Source organism: Podarcis pityusensis (genome assembly GCF_964106645.2).
Source record: "Podarcis pityusensis genome assembly, chromosome: 8".
NCBI classification, from domain to species: domain Eukaryota; kingdom Metazoa; phylum Chordata; class Lepidosauria; order Squamata; family Lacertidae; genus Podarcis; species Podarcis pityusensis.
Window position 1 is genome coordinate 11592158 of NC_138033.1, and position 26468 is coordinate 11618625.

At 46.7% G+C, this 26468-nt stretch overlaps 2 protein-coding genes across 2 annotated transcripts in view; both read left to right on the forward strand.

The window, feature by feature from the left end:
- The window catches only part of LOC308483157 (uncharacterized protein), a 39358-nt gene extending 34989 nt beyond the window's left edge, over nucleotides 1-4369 (forward strand). The window contains exons 21-22 of the mRNA XM_081016741.1: nucleotides 989-1182; nucleotides 2426-4369. Of these exons, the coding sequence (XP_080872867.1) occupies nucleotides 989-1182; nucleotides 2426-2554 (323 nt within the window). The 3' untranslated portion in view covers nucleotides 2555-4369. The remainder of the gene's footprint in view (nucleotides 1-988; nucleotides 1183-2425) is intronic.
- Nucleotides 4370-6560: 2191 nt separating this feature from the next.
- Nucleotides 6561-24592, forward strand: LOC308484175 (guanylate-binding protein 3-like). Its single transcript, XM_081018873.1, has 11 exons — nucleotides 6561-6883; nucleotides 9732-9940; nucleotides 11178-11305; nucleotides 13011-13120; nucleotides 14744-14946; nucleotides 17153-17395; nucleotides 17604-17884; nucleotides 18117-18329; nucleotides 20224-20326; nucleotides 22124-22317; nucleotides 23113-24592. The coding sequence occupies exons 2-11, from the start codon at nucleotides 9751-9753 to the stop codon at nucleotides 23326-23328; spliced, it is 1881 nt and encodes a 626-aa protein (XP_080874999.1). The 5' UTR covers nucleotides 6561-6883; nucleotides 9732-9750; the 3' UTR covers nucleotides 23329-24592.
- The last annotated feature ends 1876 nt before the right edge of the window (nucleotides 24593-26468 follow it).

Below are 26468 nucleotides of genomic sequence, written 5' to 3' on the forward strand. Positions count from 1 at the left end.
GAACCGGGCGGCTTGGCGGAGAGAGGTCACAAACCCAGTTATGGTTTCCCCAGGGGCTTGCCGCTTTGCGTAGAAGGCATTTCGACGAGCCACCACTGAGGGCTGCGGCGAAAAGTGCCCCTTCAGCTGTTCCATTATTGTTTTGTATGGAACAGTAGCGACGTCTTCAGGCGCAAGGAGAGCCCGGGCGATTTCAAACGTCTCCTCTCCGCAGACGCTGAAGAATATCGCCCTCTTCTTGGCGTCTTCTTCGTCGGTGACCCCTTTGGCTTCTAGGAGGAAGGTGAAACGGGAGGCGTACGCTTCCCAGTCTCCAGATGCTGGGTTGAATGGCGAGAAGCTGCTGTTGGCTGCCATTCTGAGTTCCTTGTGCCCCGGAGCTGAAGCCTGGATACACGGTGCGAGGCAGCGGTGCGGCAGTTGGCGGTGCTGCGGTGCTGTGTGTGGCAGTCAGCTCAGCGGGATCCCACCTTCGTCGCCAGTGAAATATACTCAGAGTCGCAAAGTGATTTCATGCTCTTTATTCAGCTCATAGTGGTGAGGAGGAATGAATGAATGTCCCCTCACAGTATCTGCTTTATATACATTATTTACACAATGGGCTGCACATGATTGGCTAATTCTGGAATTCTACTGTAAGCCAATCAGGTTGTGGATTCACTTCTATCTGGAGCAGGATTGGGTGGTTCCTGCCAACCAATCATACTGCTGCATTGTTCTAGGACCAATCAGACTGCTGCATTCTGAATCCTATTGTTCTAGGACCAATCAGACTGCTGCCTTTTGGATCCTATTGTTCTAGGACCAATCAGACTGCTACAGTTTGGATCCTATTCAACTCAGTACATAACACTCACTAATGGTCACATTGGCTGAGACATGCTGAAGACCCAACTGATATCTGGAAGGCCCCCTCTGTTCTACAGCTCGAAAAACATCACCGGTGGGAGATGACATTCCTGCTAATTGTGTTCCTCCCCCACTATAGTGGAGAAAGCCAGGGCTGAGGCCGCCAGGCGGGAAGCTGAGCTGCAAAAACGGATGCAAGAACAGGCCGAGCAGATGATCCGGGAAAAGGATCGGAGCTATGAGGAGCACAAGCGCCAGTTGTTGGCCAAGATGGATGAAGACAGGAGGGCCCTCCTGGCTGCGAATGAGAGACTGTTGAACCAGAAGCTCCAGGTAACAGCCCTTCTCTGCTCCCATGTTGTTTGCTTTTCTTAAAAATGAGGTTTCAATACATGCAGTGCCTTATGTGTAGGTCTCATGATCAGCAAGGGCACACCAGTAAGTGGAGCTTAAGAGGGCCCTCTAAAACTGATGTTTCATTGTATTCTGCGACATGTTCTTGACACAATGGTTAGTGCACTAGGGATGGCTATATTATTCTACAGGCCCCATTCACACCATGCATCGAAAGCCCCTGTGATACCACTTTGAACAGCCCCAGCTTCCTTCAAAGAATGAGAGCTGTCATTTGGTTAAGGATGCTGAGAGTTCTTTCAGAGGCCCCCTATTCCCCACCCCAGAGCTATAATACTCAAAAGTTCCATGTGAAAAGGGATTGATTGTTCAACCCCTCTGGAAGCAACCTTCATCTTGCTTCCTTGGCTAGAGAGTGGAGCATGTGTAGAAGCTAGCCTACTGTCAGACACAGGTCTCCGTTGTTGGTGAAGTTGACTTTTCAAGGAAACGAATATGCAACTTGGCCTCGTGATCTCAGCAACACTCCCCAGTAGGTCTTGCCCCATGGAAGGGTTGCCAGGACTGAAGGTCCCTGTCTTCCACCCTCTCTAAGGCTGCTCCTCCTCCTGGATGTTTCCTAAGCAGTCTCTAACTGCATTGGCATGCCTCTGGCCTCTGCTCAGCCCATCTTGGAGACAACTGGAGCCCATCTCAGAGGCAAGTGGAGAGGGGAGTTTGTCGCAGCAGGAGAGGGAGACTTCCTGGGTTCTTCAGCAGTCCCTTGACCACCCCCGCTCCTCTGCTTCAGCCTCAGAGTCTGAACTGCTCCCTGTCAGGTTCTTCCTGCTCACTAAAACCTGTGCCCCTTCAGCATCTGACACCTTCTCCTGCCCAGCCAGTCCCTGACACCTACTATACAAGGCAACAAAATTTACATGAATTGCTCCAACCACTTATGCTTCTGCCCCCTCCCATCACTGACATGTGCTCTCTGGAAGATGGTCCAGAAGGAAATGTGACCCTCTTTGCTTCATGGGCAGGGGATGAAACATGTTTTTGTTTGTTCCTTGAAAACTTCCATGGATCCTGGGATCTGCTGGGAGCTGGCAGCTCTGGGTTCTGTTGTAGCCCAGTTCCATCTGTTTTGTGATCCTCTATGCTTCCCCCCCCCACACAAAATATGTTACAATTAACAGATGCTGACTTTGTTATGCATCTCTCCACCCCCTTCCTCTGACAGGAGCAGAGGCGTCTTCAGCAAGAAGGGTACCAGCAGGAATTCTTAAAGCTACAATCTCAGGTCCAGAGCTTGGAGTCTCAGATACAGCAACAGAGGAGTCAGAAAAGAAGAGGATGTGTGATCTCTTGAGGACTGCATCTCTGAACAGCCCTGATGGACTGAGTGAACGAAGGGGAAATCCTGGCCTGGCATCAGGGCTGTGGGTGTGGTTCAGCTGGGATGGGAAAAGGAGAGAGCTCTACTTTGTACCACTTTTAATAGATGTTTGCAGTGTGCACCTATATATGTGCACATGATAAAAAATTTTTGCTGCATTTTCAAAAGAGCCAGGATAGGTCGCAGAACAGAGGTTTCTATGTAAAGATTAAGAGTACAGTGGTACCTATGGTTACAAACTTAATTCATTCCGGAGGTCCGTTCTTAACCTGAAACAGTTCTTGATCTGAGGTACCACTTTAGTTAATGGGGCCTCTCGCTGCCACAGCACAATTTCTGTTCTCATCCTGAGGTGAAGTTCTTAACCTGAGGTACTACTTCCGGGTTAGCGGAGTCTATAACCCGAAGTGTTTGTAACCCAAGGTACCATTGTATTGTATCCAGGCTTACAATGCAATCCTAATCATATTTACTCCAAAGTAAGTCCTGTTGTATTTAGTGGGGCTTCCTCCAAAGCAGAGTTAGGGTTGAAGTCTTAGACATGTTTAGAGCAGGTGAAGCCAGTTGGACTTAGTTAGACTAACATGATTTCAACAAGTTTACTCTAAGGCTGTAGTTCTAACTTCATTGATTTTAATAGGACTTGCTTTTGATACGATAATCTTTATTGTCATTGTCCCATACAGAACAACAAGTAGGCTTGGTTAGGGATGCATCCAAAGCTGGGCTCCAACCCAAGATTTTCAGCTTGAAATTATCTGAAGGCAAGTTAAGTGTGTGGAAAACCTATTTGGTTTAGATGTTAGGAACTGACCACCGATTTTTCTATCCATGAAACTCAGAAGGATGGGTTTTAGGAAATGGGAAATAGAGGTCATCCACCATCATCCCACTCGTTTATTTCAGTATGTGTGTCATTATTCCTGAAGGGCATCCTTTATCTCGGGCAAATTCACTGCACCTGTGTACTGACTTCTGTTCTAAACAATTGCCTGTGTCTGTGTGGAGTGAATCAGTCTTCAGGGGGCGTTTACAGTGTTGTCTATGGTTGTACACTGAACTGCATTTTGATATGGATGGTGCTAATATAAAACCAGATGGTTGGATCCATCTCTTAGGAAGAAGATAGGAAGCTGCCTGATACATAGTCAGATCACTGGTCCATTTGATTTTGTCTGCACTGACTGGCAGCATCTCCCTGGGGTTTCAGATTGGGACATTTCCAACCCTATCTGGAGATGCCAGGAATTGAACCAGCAACCCTCTGCATGCTAAGCAGCTCCTCTACCACTGAGCTACGCCTTTGCCCCTCTCCCACATTGCTAAGAACACTCAGAATCAGCTGTGTAATGGGGCTGTTGCTGCCCAGTCCACATGTACGAAGCAGCTTAAGGTGGAGAATCCCTCATATTTGGCTCGTGGTGCTGTGTGTTATGAACTGGTCTGCAGCCAAAGATGGGTAAATGTGTAGCTGCTGTGCTTTTGCAACCTCTGAATTCCTCACCCCCAAACCCAGATTCCTGGCATCCCTCCAACCACCAGTGATCTGCACTATTGACAAGGGAAGGAGGAAGGAATCTAGTCAGTTTGCTGGACTGGGGCTGCTGCCAAGTCTTTTGAGCTGAACCCCCTCTCCCCTTGTGCAGAATGATTGGGGGTGGGTCTTATGCACGCTTACTCTGAAAGTATTGCAGCCTGAGACCTGTCACTATGAGAATTGTAATGAAATGTGCGTGAAGTGCTTGTGTGTTTCAGTATTTTTTAAAAAATAAAAGCTTCTGTCTTTGAGTTCTCCTGCTTTGTTTCTTGTCTCTTCAGCTAACAACTTCTTTTGAAATGTTTTTATTTTGGAGAGTTGTTGTACCAGCTAGCATTGCCAATTCTATCCCATTCCAGGAAATCGGTCAAGCAACACTCTTGCTGAGGGAAAGAGTTCAGTGATCTCAGTACCACTCACAGGTTTTGTGTTGGGGAGCCATTATCTCCCAAGGTTAGGATACCATGTTAAATCTTAAAACTAAGACAAGGAACTAGTCAGTTCTCAATATGACAGCTGAGCAAGCAGACGCAACTGCCTCATTTGCTTGTGAAGCAATTCCTCCCTTGAGAAAGACTTGCGGTTACAGCTAATTGCGGCTAAAAGGTCATCTCTTTGGGTCTACTCAGTTTGGACTGTCACGGCTTTCCCCATCAAATGCAGACCCTGAAATTTGTTTAAAGAGTGTCTAGTCAAGTTAAAGGAAGGCGGGAAGTTATGAGTGTGGTTGGGGGAGGAAATAGTAAAAAGTGAGGTCAGAGAGAAATGAAATGCAGAAAAGTACAGGATTGTGGCAATTCTGAGGACGCAAGGTGAGAGACAGGCAGAGGGGTGCAAAAAAGGGAAGGGGGAAATGAGTGGCTGCTGGTTCCTGCCCCATCAGGGCAACATTTGGGGGCAGACGTCCAGGGCCCCAGGGCCAGGCTTGCTACTGCAAAAGACCGAGGGTGTGTGTTCGCATTACTGCCTCAAAGTGCAGTGAAGTTTTTGAGGGTTTTTGTGTGTGTGTGCATTTCTCCTCTCCCTCCCACCCACCCAGCTCCTTTTTATCTGTAAAAGAAAATAACAAGCATTTAAAACATTCAGAAATAATAATTAAAATCAACTGTAATCTAAAACCAGATTAAAACACATGACAGGCTGGATATTCGATGTGCTCATAGCCCCTCCTCCCAGGTTGGTCACCCCTGCTCTGGTGCCACAGAATAATGTTGCACGCCACCTCAATCTGAGGTGCAGGGTTCAATTTCCATGGAATGAGGGTCAGTGGTGACTGTGGTGTCTTTATGATATATGGTTTATTTGCATATATAAGGTAAAGGACCCCTGGATGGTTAAGTCCAGTCAAAGGCGACTGTTGTTGCAAAACCCTCATCTTGCTTTCAGGCAGAGGGAGCCGGGGTTTGTCCACAGGCAGCTTTCCGGGTCATGTGGCCAACATGACTAAACCGCTTCTGGCACAACGGGACACCATGATGGAAACCAGAGCGTACCTTCCCACCGCAGCGGTACCTATTTATCTACTTGCACTTGCTTTTGAACTGCTAGGTTGGCAGGAGCTGGGACAGAGCAACGGGAGCGCATCCTGTTGCGGGGATCCGAACCGCTGACCTTCTGATCGGCAAGCCCAAGAGGCTCAGTGGTTTAGACCACCCCACCACCCCATTTGCATATTTACCTATTTGCGTACACGCCCACCCACCCTGACAACAGAAATCAAGCATGGCTTTCCTTCCCTGGCTTCTGCCTGAAGGCTGCTTCCAACTCTCACACATGACTCTGCTGCCCCTACCAGCCAGGTGATTGAGGGGGAGCACCCATTTGGCACAAAGCTACTTCCCTTTGTTATAGGTAAAGGTAAAGGGACCCCTGACTATTAGGTCCAGTCACAGACAACTCTGGGATTGCGGCGCTCATTTTGCTTTATTGGCTGAGGGAGCTGGCGTACAGTTTCCCCAATAAGTCACCAAGAAGATGGCCTGGCTAGTTCATACCAGATTTTAACCCTTGCTGTGGGTCTAGGAGCCCAGGAATTAGGGCTCGGGCATTATGCAGACTACTAGTAAAGGTAAAGGGACCCCTGACCATTAGGTCCAATCGCGGACAACTCTGGGGTTGCGGCGCTCATCTCGCTTTATTGGCCGAGGGAGCCGGCGTACAGCTTCCGGGTCATGTGGCCAGCATGACTAAGCCGCTTCTGGAGAACCAGAGCAGCGCACGGAAACGCCATTTACCTTCCTGCTGGATCGGTACCTATTTATCTACTTGTACTTTGAACAAGTAGGTTGGCTTTCGAACTGCTAGGTTGGCAGGAGCAGGGACCGAGCAACAGGAGCTCACCTCGTCGCAGGGACTCCCCCCCCCCCCAAAAGCCTCTCAACACTAAAATCCCACAAAAGCTAGGCATATATCAAGTTTATTGTTCTAGCCAAAGTCCACAACAAACTGGCGCTAGGCAATAGTATTAATAAAATAATACAAAACAGCGTCCATAAAAGGGCATACATAACTGGCAACAGTTCAGAAACACCCAGATCCGTGCTTGAAGGCAGATAAAAACGCAGAAAGGGATGACGCGGATGGCGCTGCCGGGAACTGTCCGCTCTTCTTGGAATCCTGCGCTTACAAGCAGGAGCTACTTTCACTTTCACTTCCCGGTCGAACAAAAGCCCCGCTGGGCAGGCGAGGAGCCAGAGTTAGCGGGGTCGGCGGGAGGTCTGGGAGCCAGAGGCCGCTGCTGCTGTTGCTGCTGCTGCTGCCGGGAGGTAAGGAGAGCGCCCGGCCGCGTTTCGGGCGGACCCCGCCGCGGTCGGCAGTTTCGCCGCGATCCCAGTTGCTGAACAGCCGCGGAGGCGGAGCTTGGAGAGCCGCCTCCTCGTTTGCCAGCTGCGAGAATCCACACGTGCAATCCCAGCCCTCTTTACCCGGGAGTCATCCTCGTGGCATAGGTGCCAACTCCCTGGGACCCTGGTGGGTGCGCCATCGCCCACAAAATTCTCCATGAAGGGGACCGGGCACCCACAGATTTGGGTGCCAGGGTCATGCACGCTGCATGGCACCCACGGCCCCGGGGCCAAGTTGGCACTCCTGCCCCGTGGGGTTAAAGGAAGGCTTACTTCTGAGTAGACGTTGCACCGGAAAGTTGGGAACCACCGCGCTCCTGCGCGAGAGGAGAGGGGGAGAGCCGTCGCCGTCTGGTTTACTTCCGAGTAGACGCGCGGAGGATCGGTTTGCTGGTGCGCATGCAAAAGCAGAGCAGCGGCTCACGGGGCAGCAAAGGGCCGGTTGTTCATTCTGGGATCCCCACCCGAGCTAGTTTTAGCCAGACATTTGGAGCTGCGCCGAAGCGAAGCTCTTTTTGCTTACGAGGTGCTGCCAAATGTCTCCGCGCGTCTGAGGCTGATTTAGCGCCAAGCTGCGGGGGCCGGGGGGGGGGGCGATGAGCTAAGGAAAGAGTTCTAGCCAGGGGTGTCAACTTCAGTAAAATTGTGGGGGGGGGGGGAGGTAAGCCTCGCACCACATAATCGATCACATGACACGGCGCACGCACATTGTTTGAATGGCGATGCGGGGGGGGGCGCGACCCCCTCAAACATTTTATTGCGGGGGGGGGGCGAAGGGACCAATGATGCTAACTAAGAAGATGGGTTTTGTGCATTTGGCACCATTACCCCTTTGGGGCGTGTCTCGTGAGAATCGGCCTGGGGATTCCCACACGAACCCTGTGCGGTTTGTGGTTTTGCGCGATGGGTTGCTTTGCAGGCTGCAAAGAGGCCAGTCAACCTTCCGGGTCCTCTGTGTGTCTCTGGGCAAGGCAGGGCCTCGATCCGGAAACCGAAGCAAGTTTTAACTGCCTCAGTAATTATCACTGGGAGGGAGGGAGACCCCACGAAGCTGGTGGTTTTGAAACGGTGTTCCTGGAAACACGGGGCTTCCCAGAGATTCTTGGGTGAGAAGTTTGCTCATTGCAGACAAACTGCTCAGAACATAGTTTCTTCCTAATAATAACAGTAACAGAAAAAATTGTTTGTCTAAATTGTACGCCACCTTTCATTTCCAATAAAAGCCATGGCAATTTACAGAAAATTTAAAATATTAAAACAATATTATTGTTGTTGTTATTGTTGTCGTAACTTCAATATGTGTGGTGTTTTGCAAAAGGTTAGCTCCTTGCCTTGAGGACCTTACAGTCTAAAATATGACGCAAGAAAAACGAAGGAAGAGGAGAGAGGTGAAGGCAGAGTTTAAAGGGAGAATCCTATTTTAATCATTTCAGGGCCACAAATGCAGGGATGCGGGACCTGCAACCTTCTAGATCAGGGGCCAGCAAACTTTTTCAGCAGGGGGCCGGTCCACTGCCCCTCAGACCTTGTGGAGAGCCGGACTATATTCTGAAGGGGGGAAAACGAATTCCTATGCCCCACAAATAACACAGAGATGCAATTTAAATAAAAGGACGCATTTGACTCATGTAAAAACACACTGATTCCCGGACCGTCCATGGGCTGGATTTAGAAGGCAATTGGGCCGGATCTGGCCCCCGGACCTTAGCTTGCCTACCCATGTTCGAGATGACAGAATCATAGAGTCAGAGAATTGTAGATTTGAAAGGAACCCTGAGGGTCAGTGCAGGAATCTCAACAGGTGGTTCCCCATCCAAATCGAAACCATACCTGGCCCTGCTTAGCTTTGCAAATTCGTCAGCGGTTTTGTTGCTGCGCCCCATTAAGGCAATAAACCATCAAGTTGTCCAAATGGTAATAAATATAATATCTTGGCAGTGTACCATGAAATCATTAAAACTTCCAGAAATTATAAATTCATGGCATACAGAACAAATGGTCAACACTGAATCAAATTCATTACCTAAATTTTTTAGCTGTGTTTTATTAATGGATTTATTTGCACATTGCTTGTGCACATTATAAATCATCTATCTTATCTTCACTGGTGGTGGTGTAAATATGTAAACTTTTTTTGGCAAAGGGAGTTTAAGGAAATAACAGAAATCACTGCGTTAAAGCTGACCGAAAGTCCAGAGGTAGCATTATTATCTATTTACAATGGGGTGGAAGGTTCATAGGCTATGAAGGACTTGCTTACAAATTTATTGACAGCTGCACGAATTACGATAGCTAGGAAGTGGAAGGGGCAAGCAGAATATAAAATGGAAAAATGGTATAAAGAGGGGTGGGTTATAGCTATTAATGATTAAGTAATATGTGCCATTAAGATAAGATGGGGAATATGCAGGAGAAATGATTTTGAGGAGACAGGGAGAGTCTTTGTAGAATTTATACTGTTAAAATGAAAGGGGTCAAACCATCGCAAGACGTGTTGAAATTTTGGGATGTTAGATAGTTGCAATGGAATGGTCTCGGGGGTGGGGTGCACATTTTTATTCTTATATATTTGTGATTATTACTTTGTCAAAACAAAAAACAAACAAACAAACAAACATCTATCTAAATATAATTAAATAAATAAATATCATCTTTCTGATTCTTCTGACTGCTGGATCCGTGCAGCTCATATTTTTGATTCATAGGTGTACGTGAAATATATCCCATGGTGACTCTTCCTGGTTTTCCATCTGTCTCCTACCCCAAACAGTACTTTCAGGTTGAGAGCAATGGCGCCCGAAAGCCACATGTCTGAGCCCATCTGCCTGATCGAGAACAGGGACAGGAAGCTCTTTGTCTGTGAAAAGGCCCTTCGCCTGCTCTCCGAAATTCACCAGCCGGTGGTGGTGGTTGCCATTGTGGGACTCTACCGAACGGGCAAGTCCTACCTCATGAACAAACTAGCTGGCAGAAACTCAGGTGAGAGAGAAAATTGCAGCGAACCCTGGAGAGGGAGGGGAGCAAATGCTAAATTTAAGTGTTTTATGCTCAAATGGGTTTGTGTGTGTTTGTATGGACCACAGAGTGCCCTTCTGTGCAGAGAGAATCATGTAGTAACTTATTCTGAGCACAGTTCAAAGTGTTGGTGCTGACCTTTAAAGCCCTAAACAGCCTCGGCCCAGTATACGTGAAGGAGCGTCTCCACCCCTATCATTCTGCCCGGACACTGAGATCCAGCGCCGAGGGCCTTCTGGCAGTTCCCTCATTGTGAGAAGTGAGGTTACAGGGAACCAGGCAGAGGGCCTTCTTGGTGGTGGTGCCTGCCCTGTGGAACACCCTCCCTTCAGATGTCAAGGAAATAAACAACTATCTGACTTTTAGAAGACATCTGAAGGCAGCCCTGTATCAGGAAGTTTTTAATGTCTGATGTTTTATCATGTTTTTAATATTCTGTTGGGAGCTGCCCAGAATGGCTGGTGAAACCCAGCCAGATGGTGGGGTATAAACAACAACAACAATTCAAAGACAGTTAATGTGTTCCAAGGCAACAATTTGGACACAACTTCCACAAGAGTCCAGCATGACTCTAATCCTAGTTTTCCTGGTACATCTCTTTGTAAAATGTAGAATATTAGTAGAGTATCTGATCTGCATGTATAAGTTCCCAGGTTGAATGTTCGTAGTCTGAAAACCCTGGTGAATTGCTGTCAGTCAGGGTAGTCAATACTGGGTTAGATGGGCTGATTCGGTGTCAGGAACCTTTCTAGTTTCCTAAACAGAAGCCCACTTTTCCTACCACCCTATCCCCCTGTGTGGGAGAGGGAACTACACCCCTGAAATGTTGTCACTTGTACAGTGGTACCTCGGGTTAAGTATTTAATTCGTTCAGGAGGTTCATTCTTAACCTGAAACTGTTCTTAACCTGAAGCACCACTTTAGCTAATGGGGCCTCCCGATGCCGCCACGCCGCCGGAGCACAATTTCTGTTCTCATCCTGAAGCAAAGTTCTTAACCTGAGGTACTATTTCTGGGTTAGCAGAGTATGTAACCTGAAGCATATGTAACCTGAACCGTATGTAACCCGAGGTACCACTGTAATCTGTTTAAGATGTAAGAGCCTTCCAAGAGAAAGGGCACCAGCCCCGTTCCCTGATCTTACTAGCTCACATGTTTCTGGCTTCCTAAATCCTGAAAATTTGATTATCTCCATGGTTAGGTTTCCCCCTGGGTTCTACGGTGCAGTCGAAGACCAAGGGAATTTGGATGTGGTGCGTCCCTTACCCTGGCAGGCCTGGTCAAACCCTTGTGCTTCTGGATACAGAGGGACTAGGCGATGTGGAAAAGGTAATTCTGAACTCTTGGATGGCGCACCCGCTGAATTTCTGCCTAGCATATACGGGCATAGGACATAACAGCATGTGTGGCAGGGCCAGGCGCAACATACCTGCCACCGTACACAGCTGCTGAAGGATCATTGCCAGGTATTTGTCTACAGAACCAGAAAATGCACACATCAACAGAGATAAATGTTTTATACATTCAAAGTGCGACTCTTGAGGCTGAAACCAGGTCTCGGCAAAGGGACTGTGAAAACAAGCAGGTGTGAGGCTGCCGTCCTCTTTGTAAACTACAGGAAAGCCCCAAGTATGACTAAATATTTTGGCTGCTGGGATTTTGATGGCTCAGCACAACATGTAATTTTTGTAATTTCCAGTCAGTTGAAGTTGAGAGCTGGAGGAAGGTCTATACAGTAGTGTGAATCTGGTGCTGGTTGCTTTCCCATCCACAGTGGTATGGGATAGCAAAGGACAAGCTCGAGCCTACATGAGCAAACATCGCTACGCCAATGGTATTTCTCAACTTCCTTGCACACTTGTGCTTTAGAGTTGCCACTTTGTTTCTGGCAACAATAGCATCAGCTTGAGGAACAGAAACTGTTTAGGGAAGTTTTTAATTTGATGTTTTATCGTGTTTTTAATATTCTGTTGGAAGCCTCCCGGAGTGGCTAGGGAAACCCAGCCAGATGGGCGGGGTATAAAATTATTATTATTATAACTTAGGAAGCTTTTCTCTGGCATGGGAACAAGTGTTGGGCAAAGCTTTCCCTGCTTTGATTTTGACGTGACTAGCGGCTGTTAAAAACCCAGAATCGGGGCTCAAAGGAAGGGAGTTTAGGGACAGCCCATCACCAACAGCACTTTGGTTCTCAGTTGTGCAACTGCATCAGCGGCAGTCCTTAGCCTGCTACGCCAGCTTTCCCAGGGCCAAGTAAAAGCAACAAATAACTTGAGAATGAATCAGTACTTATGTATTGTGCAGCTCAGTTGGTTAGAGCGTGGAGCTGATAACGTGAAGGTTGCAGGTTCGATCCCCGTATGGGACAGCCGCATTGCATTCCTACATCGCAGGGGGTTGGACCAGATGATCCTCAGGGTCATAGAATCAGTTCTATGATTCTGTGAACAATATTTGCAGCAACACTGCGGTGGAAGGGGAGAAGCAGAACCGAACAGCTTTCTGTGACGTTAACATCTGAGAGAGTCCTGGAGGTGAAATAGTTAAACAGGTTACCCAATCAGGACCCAGGGGCTTGGAGTCAGAGGGATTATAAAACCAGCTCTGGGAGGGTTGGGGGAGTTTGTTGGGAGTTGGGTGGTTGGTTGGAGTGGGAGTGAGTTGGAATAGAGTCTGTGGGTAGGTTGAGTTAGTGTAGCAAAATAAGCTGAGTCAGGAACAGTTAGGGGCTAGGAAGACAAGTAAATATCTGAGAGGTGGTTTAGTGAGTGAGAGCAGGTAGTGGAAGTTATAGGTCTGGATAGGCACCCCATGAATGTAATTGACTGATACTGTTTATGAAACCACACGCTTGTTAAACTGCAATAAATAAACAAAAGTTTATGTTCCAATTTAACCCTGACTGGACTCAGTATTGTCCCAGGTAGGGCTTGGGTGTTGGGAGCGAGAAATAAAGTGGTGGCACAGGGATCAATAGACGGTGAAATGGCCGGGGACCCTGTGTGATTGCCACACTTTCTTCCTCCTTTCTTAGGGCGACACTCAAAACGACACCTGGATCTTCGCTTTGGCTGTGCTCCTGAGCAGCACCCTGGTCTACAACAGTTTTGGTGCCATTGACCAGCAAGCTATGGATCAACTTCAGTATCCTTCCCAAGCACTAACTCTGATTTTCATTTGCCGGAGGGAGTTTGAGGAAGTCCTGTATTGGCTCTCTCTCTTTAGGACATTGCCTCTTGTTACTCTAGAGCAGTAGGAAATATTTTTCAGCCCAGGGGCCACATTATTTTATGTGCAACCTTCCAGGGGTCATGTGTCAATGGTGGGTGGGACCAGAGGCAAGAGTGTGCAGAACAACGGGTAGAACTCTAACCTTTGTAGTGTTAGGTTTTCATTCTTTCTCGGTATTGTGACCCACAAGTCCACAGAGCAAGCCAGCAGTAAATCATACCGTTCAAAGTTGGTGATAACTTAGAAGAGGAGGAGTCAGACTGGGAAGAGGAAGTCTCAGAAGATGAAGAGGTTATGTTAGCCCCAAAATGGAAAATGAGCAAGCTTCCAACCAAAGAAGAATGGCAACTTACTTGACAGAATATTCACACCTTGCAGGCTTAGCATACAGAGTAAGAGAACAAGAAGAACATACAGTTAAAGAAGACTGGAAAATGTTTATTGAATATATGGAAAATAATTGTGCCCAGCTGAAAACGCTGGCAACATTAAGATAAATTCAACAGTGTAAATGAGTTTTGATGGATGCAATAACGGTAAACTGATTGGTATAGTTTTTTGTACAATATGCAGGGATTTAAGATATGTAAAATGAACCATGGAAAGAGAAGAGAAGTCATTGATATCTTAAGGATGTAAAATGAGAATTTGAAATTCTAAAACAGAAAATTTAATAAAAATTATATACATAAAAAACAGAAAACAAAAGATGAGGAGGTAACAGGGTTCAGTGAGCAGGAAGAATCTGTGGCAGAGAGCAGTCCACAATCAAAGGCAGAAGCCAAAGCCGGTGAGTGGGAGGACTCCAAGAGGAAGATGAATCAGGTCGATGAAAAGTCACAGGAGTCTCCCCATCCTGCTGCTACAATCTTCCCTCCCCACTTGTCTCCCAGAACCAGAAGAGGGCTGAAATGGGCAGAGCAGTGGCAAGTTGCATGCAGGCGCAGTCTCTGATTGTTTGGGGAAAGCCCTGGAGAGGAGGGACCTAGACTGCTGTGGGGAGGTGGGGACTTTCAGTCTCAGCAATGGAGTCATGGGGCAAGACCTACCGGAGGTGAGCTGCTGCGCTCCTTTGGCCTGACACTCAACCAAGTCCATGAAGATCCTGCTTTTGCTAATAAAGAGTTAACTCGCAACTTTGAACATCTTTGACATCATTTTTCTAAAACTGCCATCCATGTGCCACATAAAGTTGAAGGGCTTTTCTCTCCTGCTGTAACTTTGTTTTCCTGTGGCAATAATTTCAAAGCAGTCCACCCTTGGGGGCAGGATGGGGGGGGGGAAGAGGCATGGAAAGGGCACATTGTGAGGACATCATCACCACAAATGCAGCTGCATGAGGATTTGTTCTGCACATGCAATGGAAAAGGTTAATGAGATGGCACTCCAAAATATGCAGCAGTTTAAAGGTATGGAACCTTTCTCGTTTGCATCGAACTGTCTGTTCTGTATTGCATGGTGGGGGTATTTTGAGGGGCTGCTTGTTCTCCCCCTGTGCAGGCAACTGGTCTCTTGATTCCTAAACCTGGCCAACAGCTATGTGACAGAGCTCACCGAGCGCATCAAAGCCAAATCGTCCCCCGGGGGCGGCAGTGAGGGACTGGAAGACTCTGCTGAGTTTGTCCGCTTCTTCCCAAGTTTCGTCTGGGCCTTGCGGGATTTCACCTTGCAGCTGGAGCTGAATGGGCACCCCATCACTGAAGATGAGTATCTGGAACATTCCTTGAGATTAAAGAAAGGTACTGACAGTGGCGGGCGAATTCAGTGGCTTCCCCCCAATGAATGCCAGGAAGTGCTGTTTGTTAAAGGTGCTGAGGTGTTGGGAAACTACTCTTCCCCTTCCCAGACTACAGAGTTCCTTGAGAAGGAGTATTGGTTGTTAAACCACTTTGGGAATTGTAGCTTTTGGGGGAGATTAGGGGTCTCCTAACAACTCTTCGCACCCTTAACAAACTCCAGTTCCTGGAATTCTCTGGGGGAAGCCATGACTGGTCAAAATGGTATCATAGTGCTTTGAAGTACTGTATTGTGTGAATGTGGCCTTAGTTTAATACCAGTCTAGGTGTGTTAACGTCATGTCTTTACTACCTAGCAGAGTCGTGCTTCAAAGCACATTTGATGTGTTTACACATCACATTTATTTGAAACAGTTGCAGCTTTCCTCTGCACAAAATTCCTCCCAACAAACCACAATAAAATACAGTATATAAACTGTTTCAAAGGAGTAGCCAAGTTCCTGTGTTGCAGCAAACACAACAGAACCTTGCTAACTTACTAACAGCTGTAGGAATAACTGAGACCACAGGTTGAATGCGGGTGAGCTATGCGGAAGCAAGCTAATCGGCTAGCTTGGCAGAGCCTCTTTTATTGGCAAAAATCAACAGTTGCAAAGCTGTAGTGAAACCACTCTGAACTTTAACATATTTCCATCTAAGCACATTCCCAGCATTAGCAAATACGCATGTCAGCAGGTGTTTCCCTCAAATGTCCTCCCCCGATACTTGATAACATCTGCTTTCCCTCCATGCTCAAGCCAAGCGATATGTCTAAGCAAACAGTTTGTGAAAGGACAAAAGGTCAGGGGGAAAACCCTGTTTTCTAGCCAAGAAGGCAAAAGGTCAGGGAAAGCAAGCGTAACGCTCCTTGACATGCTGTGGCACGTCTTTGTGCGAGGTTTGCCTTTGCAAAACGGAGCGTTACCCCCACAAACAGCCAGCTCTGGTAGGCCCCAGTCAGCATGGACACTGCTTAGGGATGATGGGAGTTGCAGTCCCATGACACCTAGAGGGCACTAGGCTGGCTAACCCAGCTTTGTAACTTGCATGTGTGTAGGATAACATTCCATGCACCTGAGAGAGTAAGCTTATGCCATAACATACTTGCTAGTCTTTAAAGTGCATGAGACTGTTGTTTTTAGCATATATATTTAAAAACACTCAGAATTCATAATGCATCTGAAATTACTAGTTGTTGCTTAAAACTTAGAAACTTAGAAACTCATGCCTATAGGCTTGCCATCTAAAGTTAGATCTAAGAGTCAGAATGGGGGGAAGCAAGGAAGAGGGGAAAGGGTTGTGTGCCTATGTACTTAATAAGGATAACCATGAAGTATAGTATGCCTTCCCTTCTGTAGTATGAAATATCCGCCTTGCTCAAATTCCACTTTTCCTCTTCCATGTTCCAACCCACTGGTATCTTTGCATTTCCGTGTGCCATTTCAGATTTACCCACAAGCTCCCCATCTCCTGTTAATATTTGTACTGGTACTGTATTTGTTAGAAAATGTATTTTACAAAGAGTGATTTGTACTGGGGGGAAAGAAAACCTATGTAATGTAACAGCTGCAGAATCTTGTGACTCCGATTAAGGTCACAGAAATGCTGACTCATTGCCTTGTTAATTTGTTAACTCCCTTTAAAAGTGAGTGTGTTTCTTAGATAGGAGGGGAGGGAGTTGGAGGTTGTCTTGTTGTTGTTTCATTAACCAACAACAACAACATGGGAGTGTGGAAACTTCAAGCAGATGCTGTGTCTGGAAGAGTTTGTGAGGACAGACAAATCAGCAACTCAGCGGTTCTCAACCTGTGGGGCCCCAGATGTTGTTGGACTACAACTCCCATCATCCCTGAGCTCTGGCCTTGCTAGCTAGGGGTGACGGGAATTGTAGTTCAACAACCTCTGGGGGCCCACAGGTTGAGAAAGGCTGTCTTACTGCTATGAAAGAGTTTTTGAAGCAAGAAGCAAAAAGATCCTCTCTTGGGCTCAAATGCATTGTATTGGACTTTATATGCACAAATAATACTGATTGTTAACAGCTGCCACCCTGCAAGTAAAGAGTCATCTTCAGAGTCCTGGTTCTGGAGGCTACTTCATCATGAAGGCTTTGAGGGTGAAACCCCTGCATGACTCAGGAAAATAGCTAACATCTCCATCGTCTTCTTTCCAGGCGATGCCTCTGATGTTCAGCTGTACAACCTGCCTCGCAAATGCATCCGGATGTTCTTCCCCACTCGCAAGTGTTTCATTTTTGACCGACCCACTACTAGGAAGAACCTGCCCCATCTGGAGTCGATGCAAGAGAGCCAGCTGGAGCCCGACTTTGTGGAACAAGCCGGCCACTTCTGCCGTTACATCTATAGTACATCCAAGGAAAAGACCATCCCCGGAGGACACCTTGTCAATGGCCGCTGTGAGTCCTGGTAACTGTGTAGTCGTCCTCAGACTAGCTGGTTGGCAGCTGGATGGCCCTGTGCACCTGCCATAATTGCCCCAGGGAGGAGCTTGGGATCTGGCCCACCATCCTAGCTACTTGGTTTTGCATTGCAATGGGCCACTCTGAGCACAGGCAGTTCAGTGTGTCTTCCCACAACTAGCTCCTTTTCTTTTCCCCCTGGTAGTGCTGGCAAACCTAGTGACAACCTATGTGGACACCATTCGCAGTGGGCAAGTGCCTTGCATGGAGAGCGCGGTGCTGGCCGTGGCTGAGATTGAGAACTCGGCTGCTATCCATGATGCTACTGTGCGCTACAGGGAGCTGATGGATCAAAAGCTGACACTTCCTACGGAGACGGTCCAGGAGCTGCTGGGGATCCATGCCGAGTGCGAGAAGGAGGCCCTGCAGGTGTTCCTGGCTCGTGCCTTCAAGGATGACCAACAACGGTTCCAGGTGGAACTCATGGTAGGTTGTCCCTTGATCCCCTGTATATTAACATGCTGCAAACTGTATATTATACCCAAATATTCAGATTTTTGTCCACCACACGGGAATCTTTTGGTGGAGGGTGGTTAAGAAATGTCTTGAACAATTTTATTCTGAAAATAAATCTGGACGCACAAAGTCTGTTCACCCAGACTAGAAATGTTTCGAAGTGCTTAGCTATGTCTCAGCTTTTTTTTGTTTGTGTTGCCAGAAAACCATGGACCAGATGAAGGAGGGCTTCTGCCAAAAGAATGAGCAGGAATCTTCAAAACTCTGTTGGGCTGTGTTGATGTCCTTGTCTGGGGAGCTGGAGGAAAACATCAAACAAGGGGTTTACTCCTGTCCTGGCGGTCACAAGCTGTTTTCGGATGACCTGAAGGAAATGGAACAGAGATACCACCAAGAACAGAAGAAAGGAGTGATGGTGAGGAAGCGCGAGGGCTGCTGAATGAACATCTTAAAGGGGCATTATAATAGCTCGGCTAATTGGAGGGTGGGGGTGCACTCCAAATCATGGTTTTCTCAGAATTCAAATTGCCAAAACCTGAAACAGATTTCATAGGTGTGGCTGAAATAGGTGCAAAGTTCATATCTGAGTACCAGAGCTGGAGATAGGGTACTGAAATTGTGACTGGGGAAACCCAGCCAGATGGGCGGGGGTATAAGACAACAACAACAACAACAACAACAACAACAACAACAACAACAACAACAACTCTTGCTACACAATTGCACCATTTTTAAAATTCTGAATCTATGAAAAATTAAGGCTTGTCTGACTGCAGTCTAATAGCTCATTGTTCAACCCGGTAGCAAACAGAAAGGCATACAGCTGAAACAAGCTCAGATTCCTGGTCCAGTCGAGAGACATATAAAAAGTAGATGGGGAGAAAGATTGTGGGAGGTTGTTCTGCTTCCCCTAGCAATATGCCTGAGCTTCCCAATTTAGGACCTATATAGATGTGACACAGGAAGTCCACAGTGCTTTGAAATTTACTTAAAATCAATTGCTAGAGATTGCAGATTGGACTAGGACACAGTGGCACTGAGAGTTCCTTGCGTTATGGGATATTTGGAGGGCTGTTTAGCTCAGGAAAGCAGATGACCTTTTCTTCCATCCTGGCTGCTCTGATGTGATGTGCAGTCCCCAGGAGTGTTAAGTAACTTTCAGAATGCTAGCAGATCCAGTCACAGGCATCCCTCAACATACAGTGGTGCCCCGCAAGACGAATGCCTCGCAAGACGGAAAACCCGCTAGACGAAAGGGTTTTCCGTTTTGGAGATGCTTCGCAAAACGAATTTCCTATGGGCTTGCTTCGCAAGACGAAAATGTCTTGTGAGTTCCTGCGGGGTTTTTTTCCTCCCCCCCCTTTCCCCAAGCTGCTAAGCCGCTTATCAGCTGATCCGCTAGGCCGCTGAACAGCTGATCCGCTAAGCCGCTTATCAGCTGATCCGCTAAGCCCGCTAAACCGCTAATAGCGCTAATCCGCTAATCCGCTAATGGGCTTGCTTCACAAGACGAAAAAACCGCAAGCCGAAGAGACTCGCGGAACGGATTCTTTTTGTCTTGCGAGGCACCACTGTATCTGCTTAGGCTCTTAGAGGGCCACAATTCTAGGGGTGAATAATACAGAGGACGCGGGTGGCGCTGTGGTCTAAACCACTGAGCCTCTTGGGCTTGCTGGTCAGAAGGTTGGCGGTTCGAATCCCCACGATGGGTTGAGCTCCCATTGCTCTGTCCCAGCTCCTGCCAACCTAGCAGTTCAGAAACATGCCAGTGCAAGTATATAAATAGATACCGCTGTGGCGGGAAGGTAAACCGTGTTTCCGTGCGCTCTGCTTTCTGTCACGGCATTCCATTGCGCCAGAAGTGGTTTAGTCATGCTGGCCACATGACCCAGAAAGCTGTCTGTGGACAAAGGCTGGCACCCTCTGCCTGAAAGCAAGAGGAGCGCTGCAGCCCCGTATTTGCCTTTGACCGGACTTAACCGTTCAGGAGGAGTCCTTTTTAATACAGAGGTAATAGAAGAAGGAAATCCACAACCCTTAGCTGCAGGATGAGATCTACTTTGTGCCTGAAATGAAAGGGGTGCCTGCCAGGGAGTCAAATGCCATCTGGGCCAGCTATCTTCTCACAGTCCATGCTTCAGACAGTCTCCCTTCCTCTTTACTATTAACATCACTGCAGAAATGTTCATGCATTTGTATTTCTCCTTTCTCACCTTATTAAGCAAAAATGGGAAACTTGAAGCAGGCAGGGGACCCAATATGTTTTAGCCGGCCTCTCTTCATTCACTCTGCTGACTCTTCTGTTGCAGGCAGAGACAGTCCTACAGCAGTTCCTCAAGGAGAAGGAGAATGTCAGCAGAGCCATACTGCTAAGTGATAAAGCTCTGTCAGAGAAAGAGAAGGAAATGGCAGGTAAGGGGATGGGAAAGTAGCATGCATTGGGCAGTGGTCAACAATGGGCTCCCTGGAGGTCTTCCGCTGGGGCCCATGAAGACTCTGGGCCTCCCCACATGCTGCTCACTTGGTCATGAGGTTTTGGGTGTGGTTATCTTTTTACCCCTTGAAAATGACATAGAAGCATGTTGGAAAAAGAGACATTTTCTCCCACTTTCTCTTTCACCTCTATGTGCTATTCAAGGCTGATGGTATAGGGCTGTATATAAATAATAATACAGTGGTGCCTCGCAAGACGAAATTAATTCGTTCCGCGAGTTTTGTCGTCTTGCGATTTTTTTCGTCTTGCGAAGCACGGTGTCGGGAAAGTTTTGGAAAAGCTTCAAAAATCACCAAAGTCTTTAAAAACCTCAAAAAAGGCTACCACACCGCGTTCTATGAATTGCTCCTCAAAGTCAAGTCGCAACTGTATTAACGGTGTTAAGAAAAAGGAAACAAACTTGCAAGACGTTTCCGTCTTGCGAAGCAAGCCCATAGGGAAAATCGTCTTGCGAAGCAGCTCAAAAAACAAAAAACCCTTTCGTCTAGCAAGTTTTTTGTCTTGCGAGGCATTCGTCTTGCGAGGTACCACTGTAATAATAATAATAATAATAATAATAATAATAATAATAATAATAATAATATCTGCTTGCAGAAAGCTTTTGCAGAGGTTTGATTAGATCCAACGTTTGCTAAGCATTCATTGTGATTTGTTTATGACATTGAACATTCATCCTGACTTGCTTGTAGGGTGCTTATACATTTTCCCTTTTACTCATTCACATCCCACAATTTTCAGTTCAATTGTCTGTCACTTTCCTAACAGCAGAAAAAGTTTCTTTTTTAAGTGGAATTCTTGCGCTAGGGCAACAGAATTCATTAATTGACTTGAATGTGCACGCGCGGGTTGCGATTCGGCGCTTCTGTGCATGCACGACCGCCGAAACCCAGAAGTAACCTGTTTCAGTACTTCTGGGTTTCAGCAGGTCCGTAACCCGAAAAAACGCAACCTGAAGCATCTGTAATAATAATAATAATAATAATAATAATAATAATAAATAATTTATTATTTGTACCCCGCCCATCTGGCTGCATTTCCCCAGCCACTCTGGGCAGCTTCCACAAAGACCAAAAATACACTAAGATGTCACACATTAAAAACTTCCCTGAACAGGGCTGCCTTAAGATGTCTTCTGAATGTCAGGTAGTTGTTTATCTCTTTGACATCTGATGTTAGGGCATTCCACAGGGCGGGCGCCACTACCGAGAAGGCCCTCTGCCTGGTTCCCTGTAGCTTTGCTTCTCGCAATGAGGGAACCGCCAGAAGGCCCTCGGTGCTGGACCTCAGTGCCCAGGCAGAACAATGAGGGTATACTGGGCCGAGGCCATTTAGGGCTTTAAAGGTCAACACCAACACTTTGAATTGTGCTCGGAAATGTACTGGGAGCCAATGTAGGTCTTTCAAGACTGTAACTTGAGGTATGACTGTATTCACTTGAATCAGTCCCACAAACTACTGCTCTGGAGTATTTATTTCTGCTACAACGTTTCTATTTTCTAGTTGTTTTGGGGCTTCCTACTTTCTCCAAATACAGATATGAACGGTATGCAGGGCCACTGAGCATTAACAAACTTCAAGCAGTAATTCTGGCCCCTTTAATCCTATTTTAGCCAAACCCAAACTCCATAGCAGTCAGTAACCGTAGAACAATATCTTGTGAACACTGCACAAACACCTGCAGTTATTCGTTCTTCCTTTTTCCTTTCCTGGGACAGAGGCGAAGGCAAAGGCTGAAGCTGCGCAGCGAGAGCAGGAGATCCAGAAGCAGAAGCAAGCTGAGCTGGAACAGAAGATGGAGGATCAGAAACGGAGCTACGAGCTGAACATCCATCAGCTGGAGGAGAAGATGGTGAAAGAAAGGGACAATCTACTGAAAGAGCAGAATATGATGATGGAGAGTAAACTCAGGGTAACTATCACAGGCCCATCTTGGGCCTCTTCTCCATTTGCAACAAGCAAACACAAGAACGCTAGTTTGGGTGGTTCTGGATTTCTGTACTTCCTTATAAAATGGATCAAGTCAGGCTCAGTGGAGTGTTACCCTCTTCCTCACAAGCCCAGGGCCCCTATCTAATTTAGTTAGCAGTGTTTTTCCTGGTCAGGCATCCTTGCAAGACACACTCAGCTGTGGAGTGAAGCTTCTGGGGTTGGAAGGAAGTTCGTCGTGATCTGAGCCATCTCCTTGACTGTCAAGTGGTAGACAATGATGTTAAAAACTTAAATTCCATTCAATTAGATGCCTTTTTTAGAACACCAGAAGAAAGCTTTTTCCTTTCAGTTTGGCTGGAAGTATTCTTAAGCACAGGACGCGGGTGGTGCTAGGACTTGCCGATCAGAAGGTCGGCGGTTCGAATCCCCGTGACGGGGTGAGCTCCCGTTGTTCGGTCCCAGCTCCTGCCAACCTAGCAGTTCAAAAGCACGTCAAAGTGCAAGTAGATAAATAGGTCCCGCTCTGGCGGGAAGGTAAACGGCACTTCCGTGTGCTGCTCTGATTTGCCAGAAGCAGCATAGTCATGCTGGCCACAAGACCCGGAAGCTCTACGTCGGCTCCCTCAGCCAATAAAGCGAGATGAACGCCGCAACCCCAGAGTCGGTCACGACTGGGCCTTATGGTCAGGGGTCCCTTTACCTTTTTATTCTTAAGCACACCGAAAGCCGAATCACACCCCTTTGCTTTTGATGTGAATGCTCTCTCTTTTTACAGGAGCAAGAGGCTTTGCTGAAGGATGGATTCCAGAAAGAAGCAAATCGACTAAATGGGGAGATTAATCAGCTGAGACAACAGGCTGAAAATATCAAGAAGCCATCTTGGTTTGCCGGGGTGTTGGGTGGTCTGGTAGATGTTGCCACATGTTTTTTGCCTGGTATTGTCCCCAGACTTGCTGGATCGCTGGCTTCTAACTTTATAAAGCGCTTGTGATCAAGCAGGGAAAGGCCTACAGATCAGTTACATTTGTCGTGAGACGGTGGTGAAGGCATCCTCTTCTATTTCTCCCCGTGTCAGTTTCAGTCTCAGTTTATTGATTAACTTTTCTAGTAAGGCTGTTTCCCATACTACTTGATACCCGTGTTCCATGTTTATTCCTGACAGGTCCCTCCAGTGTCTGCCTATGATGTTTCTGGCTGCTGAGAGTAGGTGGGCTATGAGCTCTTTATAGTATGAGTGGGCATTGCTATCTTGGAAGATGTTTAATAGGGCCAGTTCTGGGGTTACTTCTAGTACCTGTTTAGTTATTTTGCTTCTTCCTTGTATGACTGTTGTCCAGAAGAGTTGGGTTTGGGGGAATTCCCACCACATGTGGAGGTATGTGCCTGTGGAGGTCGAGCCTCTCCAGCATTTTGGCGAGGTTCCTGGACATATCAGCACCAGTTTCTGTGGTGTTAGGTACCATCTGTATATTGTATATTGTGGATACCATCCCCTTGTCATGTCCTGTTGTTGTTAGGAGAAGGTTTTCGAAGGTGGTCAAGGGCCTAGTAGCTGTTGAATTTACTACTTGATTGTTTAAGAAGGCGTGTAGTTGATGGTGTGTTAGCCAGGGCATTTGGGTGTCCCCTAGTTTAGCTTCTGTTGTTCCCTGACACACCCACATATTAATATATTTGCCAGGATCCCCGTCCCCGCCCTCCATCGGAACTGACACTTCCTTTTTCTTCTTCCCTGACATTTGTATTAAGTTAGTAAGCAAAAAGGAAGCTGTAAAAAAATTCCACTTGCAAGTGGGAGGCAAGAATGCCTTCCAAGATTGTATTGAAGATGCAGATTGTGTGCAGATTTCCTTGAACACCTTAAAATGGTGCTGTATTTGTCAAAGGCAACCTCTTTATGAAGCCAGTTAGCTACTTTCATGCCTGTTGCCTACGAAGAACTTTTTGCCATACAGTGTCTCAGGTCACACCAAAGCCACTATCACGAAGAAAGCTGCTGTGTTGATGTAGCCTGAGTGCCATATTGCAGTATTAGCAGAGTGATGCTTACCACAGACTTGACCTGAAAATGTGGTTGGGTGCAGATTGTAAGCGCATGGAAGCTTACAAATTTGACCGTCACATCTGAGGGTAGGTTTAATCGCTGGATTTGAAATACGCCTGTTTGCTTTGATCTTGTACTGTACACTTGTTGTTGGTTTTTTTTATGTGAATAAACATCTGGCAAAATAATAAAATAATTCTGGAGTTCACAACATTGCATTTTTAATTGTGTGTTTCATTAAATTTTCTTGTGGCGTGGGAGAAGAGGTGGCTTATTTATTTATTCAACTTTTTTCTCCCAAGGAATTCAAGGTGGCATACTCCTCACTGAATCTCCGCAACAGCCCTGTGAGGTTGGTTAGGCTGTGGGAGGCTTTGAATGCCCCATGGTCATCACCCAAGTGTTGTGGTCATGTGGGGATTCGAACCCTGGTCTCCCAGGTCCTTGTTCAACACTCGTAACCACTATACCACCCTGGACAAAGATGTACAATATCCACGAAAAGGTCATGCTATCTGAATTTGCTTTTTGTAACAGCCGTGTGCCCCAAATGCTACTTATAGGCCCCAGCACCTGTTTTCCAGTCAGTCAGAAGCACAGAGTTTGCTGGAGAAACCCTGGCCTGATAGAAAGTCTCAAATCTCACATGCAATGGGGCCAGAGTTTGAAACCAGGGTTGACTCCCAATCTGCAAAAGGTGAGGAGGAGTTTCTGCACCGAGGTGAAGTTGAGTTATATCAGGAGCAGCAAAGTGGGAGGGTAAGACATAGGGCCTGTGCACAGCAGAGCAAAAGGTTCTTTAGCTCGTAAGTTTCTTGTTCTAGCCAAAGGCCATGACTAACTTGTATTAGTATTAAGAAAATAATACAGAACATATGTCCATAATACAGTGGTATCTCTGGTTACATACGCTTCAGGTTACATACGCTTCAGGTTACAGACTCCGCTAACCCAGAAATAGTACCTCGGGTTAAGAACTTTGCTTCAGGATGAGAACAGAAATCATGCTCCGGCGGCATGGCAGCAGCAGGAGGCCCCATTAGCTAAAGTGGTGCTTCAGGTTAAGAACAGTTTCAGGTTAAGAACAGACCTCCGGAACAGATTAAGTACTTAACCCAAGGTACCACTGTATAAAAATTCATAATATAAAAAATGACACTGCCAAGTTCCTGAGCGTTAACCTTGTGCATCCCTGACAACTCCAATTCTGATATTATTTCACCTTTTTAAAATTCAGTTTGCCAACATCCACTGTACTGGCATTTTCTCCCATTATGAGATCCTGTTGGTCTGCACCAAATGCGGTTGCCTTATACTCTTCTAGGCTGTAAGTGCTGTGAAGATCAGCAGCTGTCCTCCTCCAGTGGTGCCAGGGAGTGGGTGCAAGTGTGCACCTTATCTCTCCTGTGGGCACAGAGTAAGGTTCATGGAGGGTTCAAGGCGTAGGCGGTCCTTGTGGCTGAGCAAAATACATTTCATGTCTCGGGCATGATAATTTGTCAAACTAGGCAGGTGCCTGACAGTTGGCCAAATTCTCATTAAATAGCAAAGCGAGGGACAACCCCTTATCCATATGATACGTGGTCCTAATTATATCGACAGAGAGTGACGTCTTGTGTCAATTCCTCATTATAAGTTGGCTATATGAGGATGCCCTCACTATACGGATAAACATATAAAGATTTAAAGCTACAATAAGCGTTGAAACTAGGAAGTGCCAATTACTGGCCATATGTGGTAATATATCCAGCAATACATATAATCATTGCTGTGGTTTATTTTTGTCCCACTTTTATTGTGCTATAGCTCCTCCAGGCAGCAATAATGTGGAAGCACTAGGAAGCAGAGCAGAACATATCTGTCACTAATGCACTCTTACAGTGTAGAGAGCACATTGCAGGATACACCCACAAATAAAACACCAGTCAGGGAGGGGGGAACCTGAAGACCCCATAACTGATAAGGTTGACATATTTCAAACTGAAAATCCCAACAGAAAAGTTGTTGAGCTTTTCTTGGCAAAACAAAATGCCGTTTTTGAGCTATTTTTATGGGGAAACGGCACTGTCGACTTAGGTATTCCAGAT

Coding starts and splice junctions, on each gene's coding strand:
- LOC308484175 (XM_081018873.1), top strand. CDS start 9,751: ATGGCGCCCGAAAGCCACATGTCTGAGCCCATCTGCCTGATCGAGAAC. Junction 13,121..14,743: donor CAAGCTATGGATCAACTTCA/GTATCCTTCCCA, acceptor CCTGGCCAACAG/CTATGTGACAGAGCTCACCG. Junction 17,396..17,603: donor ACACCTTGTCAATGGCCGCT/GTGAGTCCTGGT, acceptor TCCCCCTGGTAG/TGCTGGCAAACCTAGTGACA.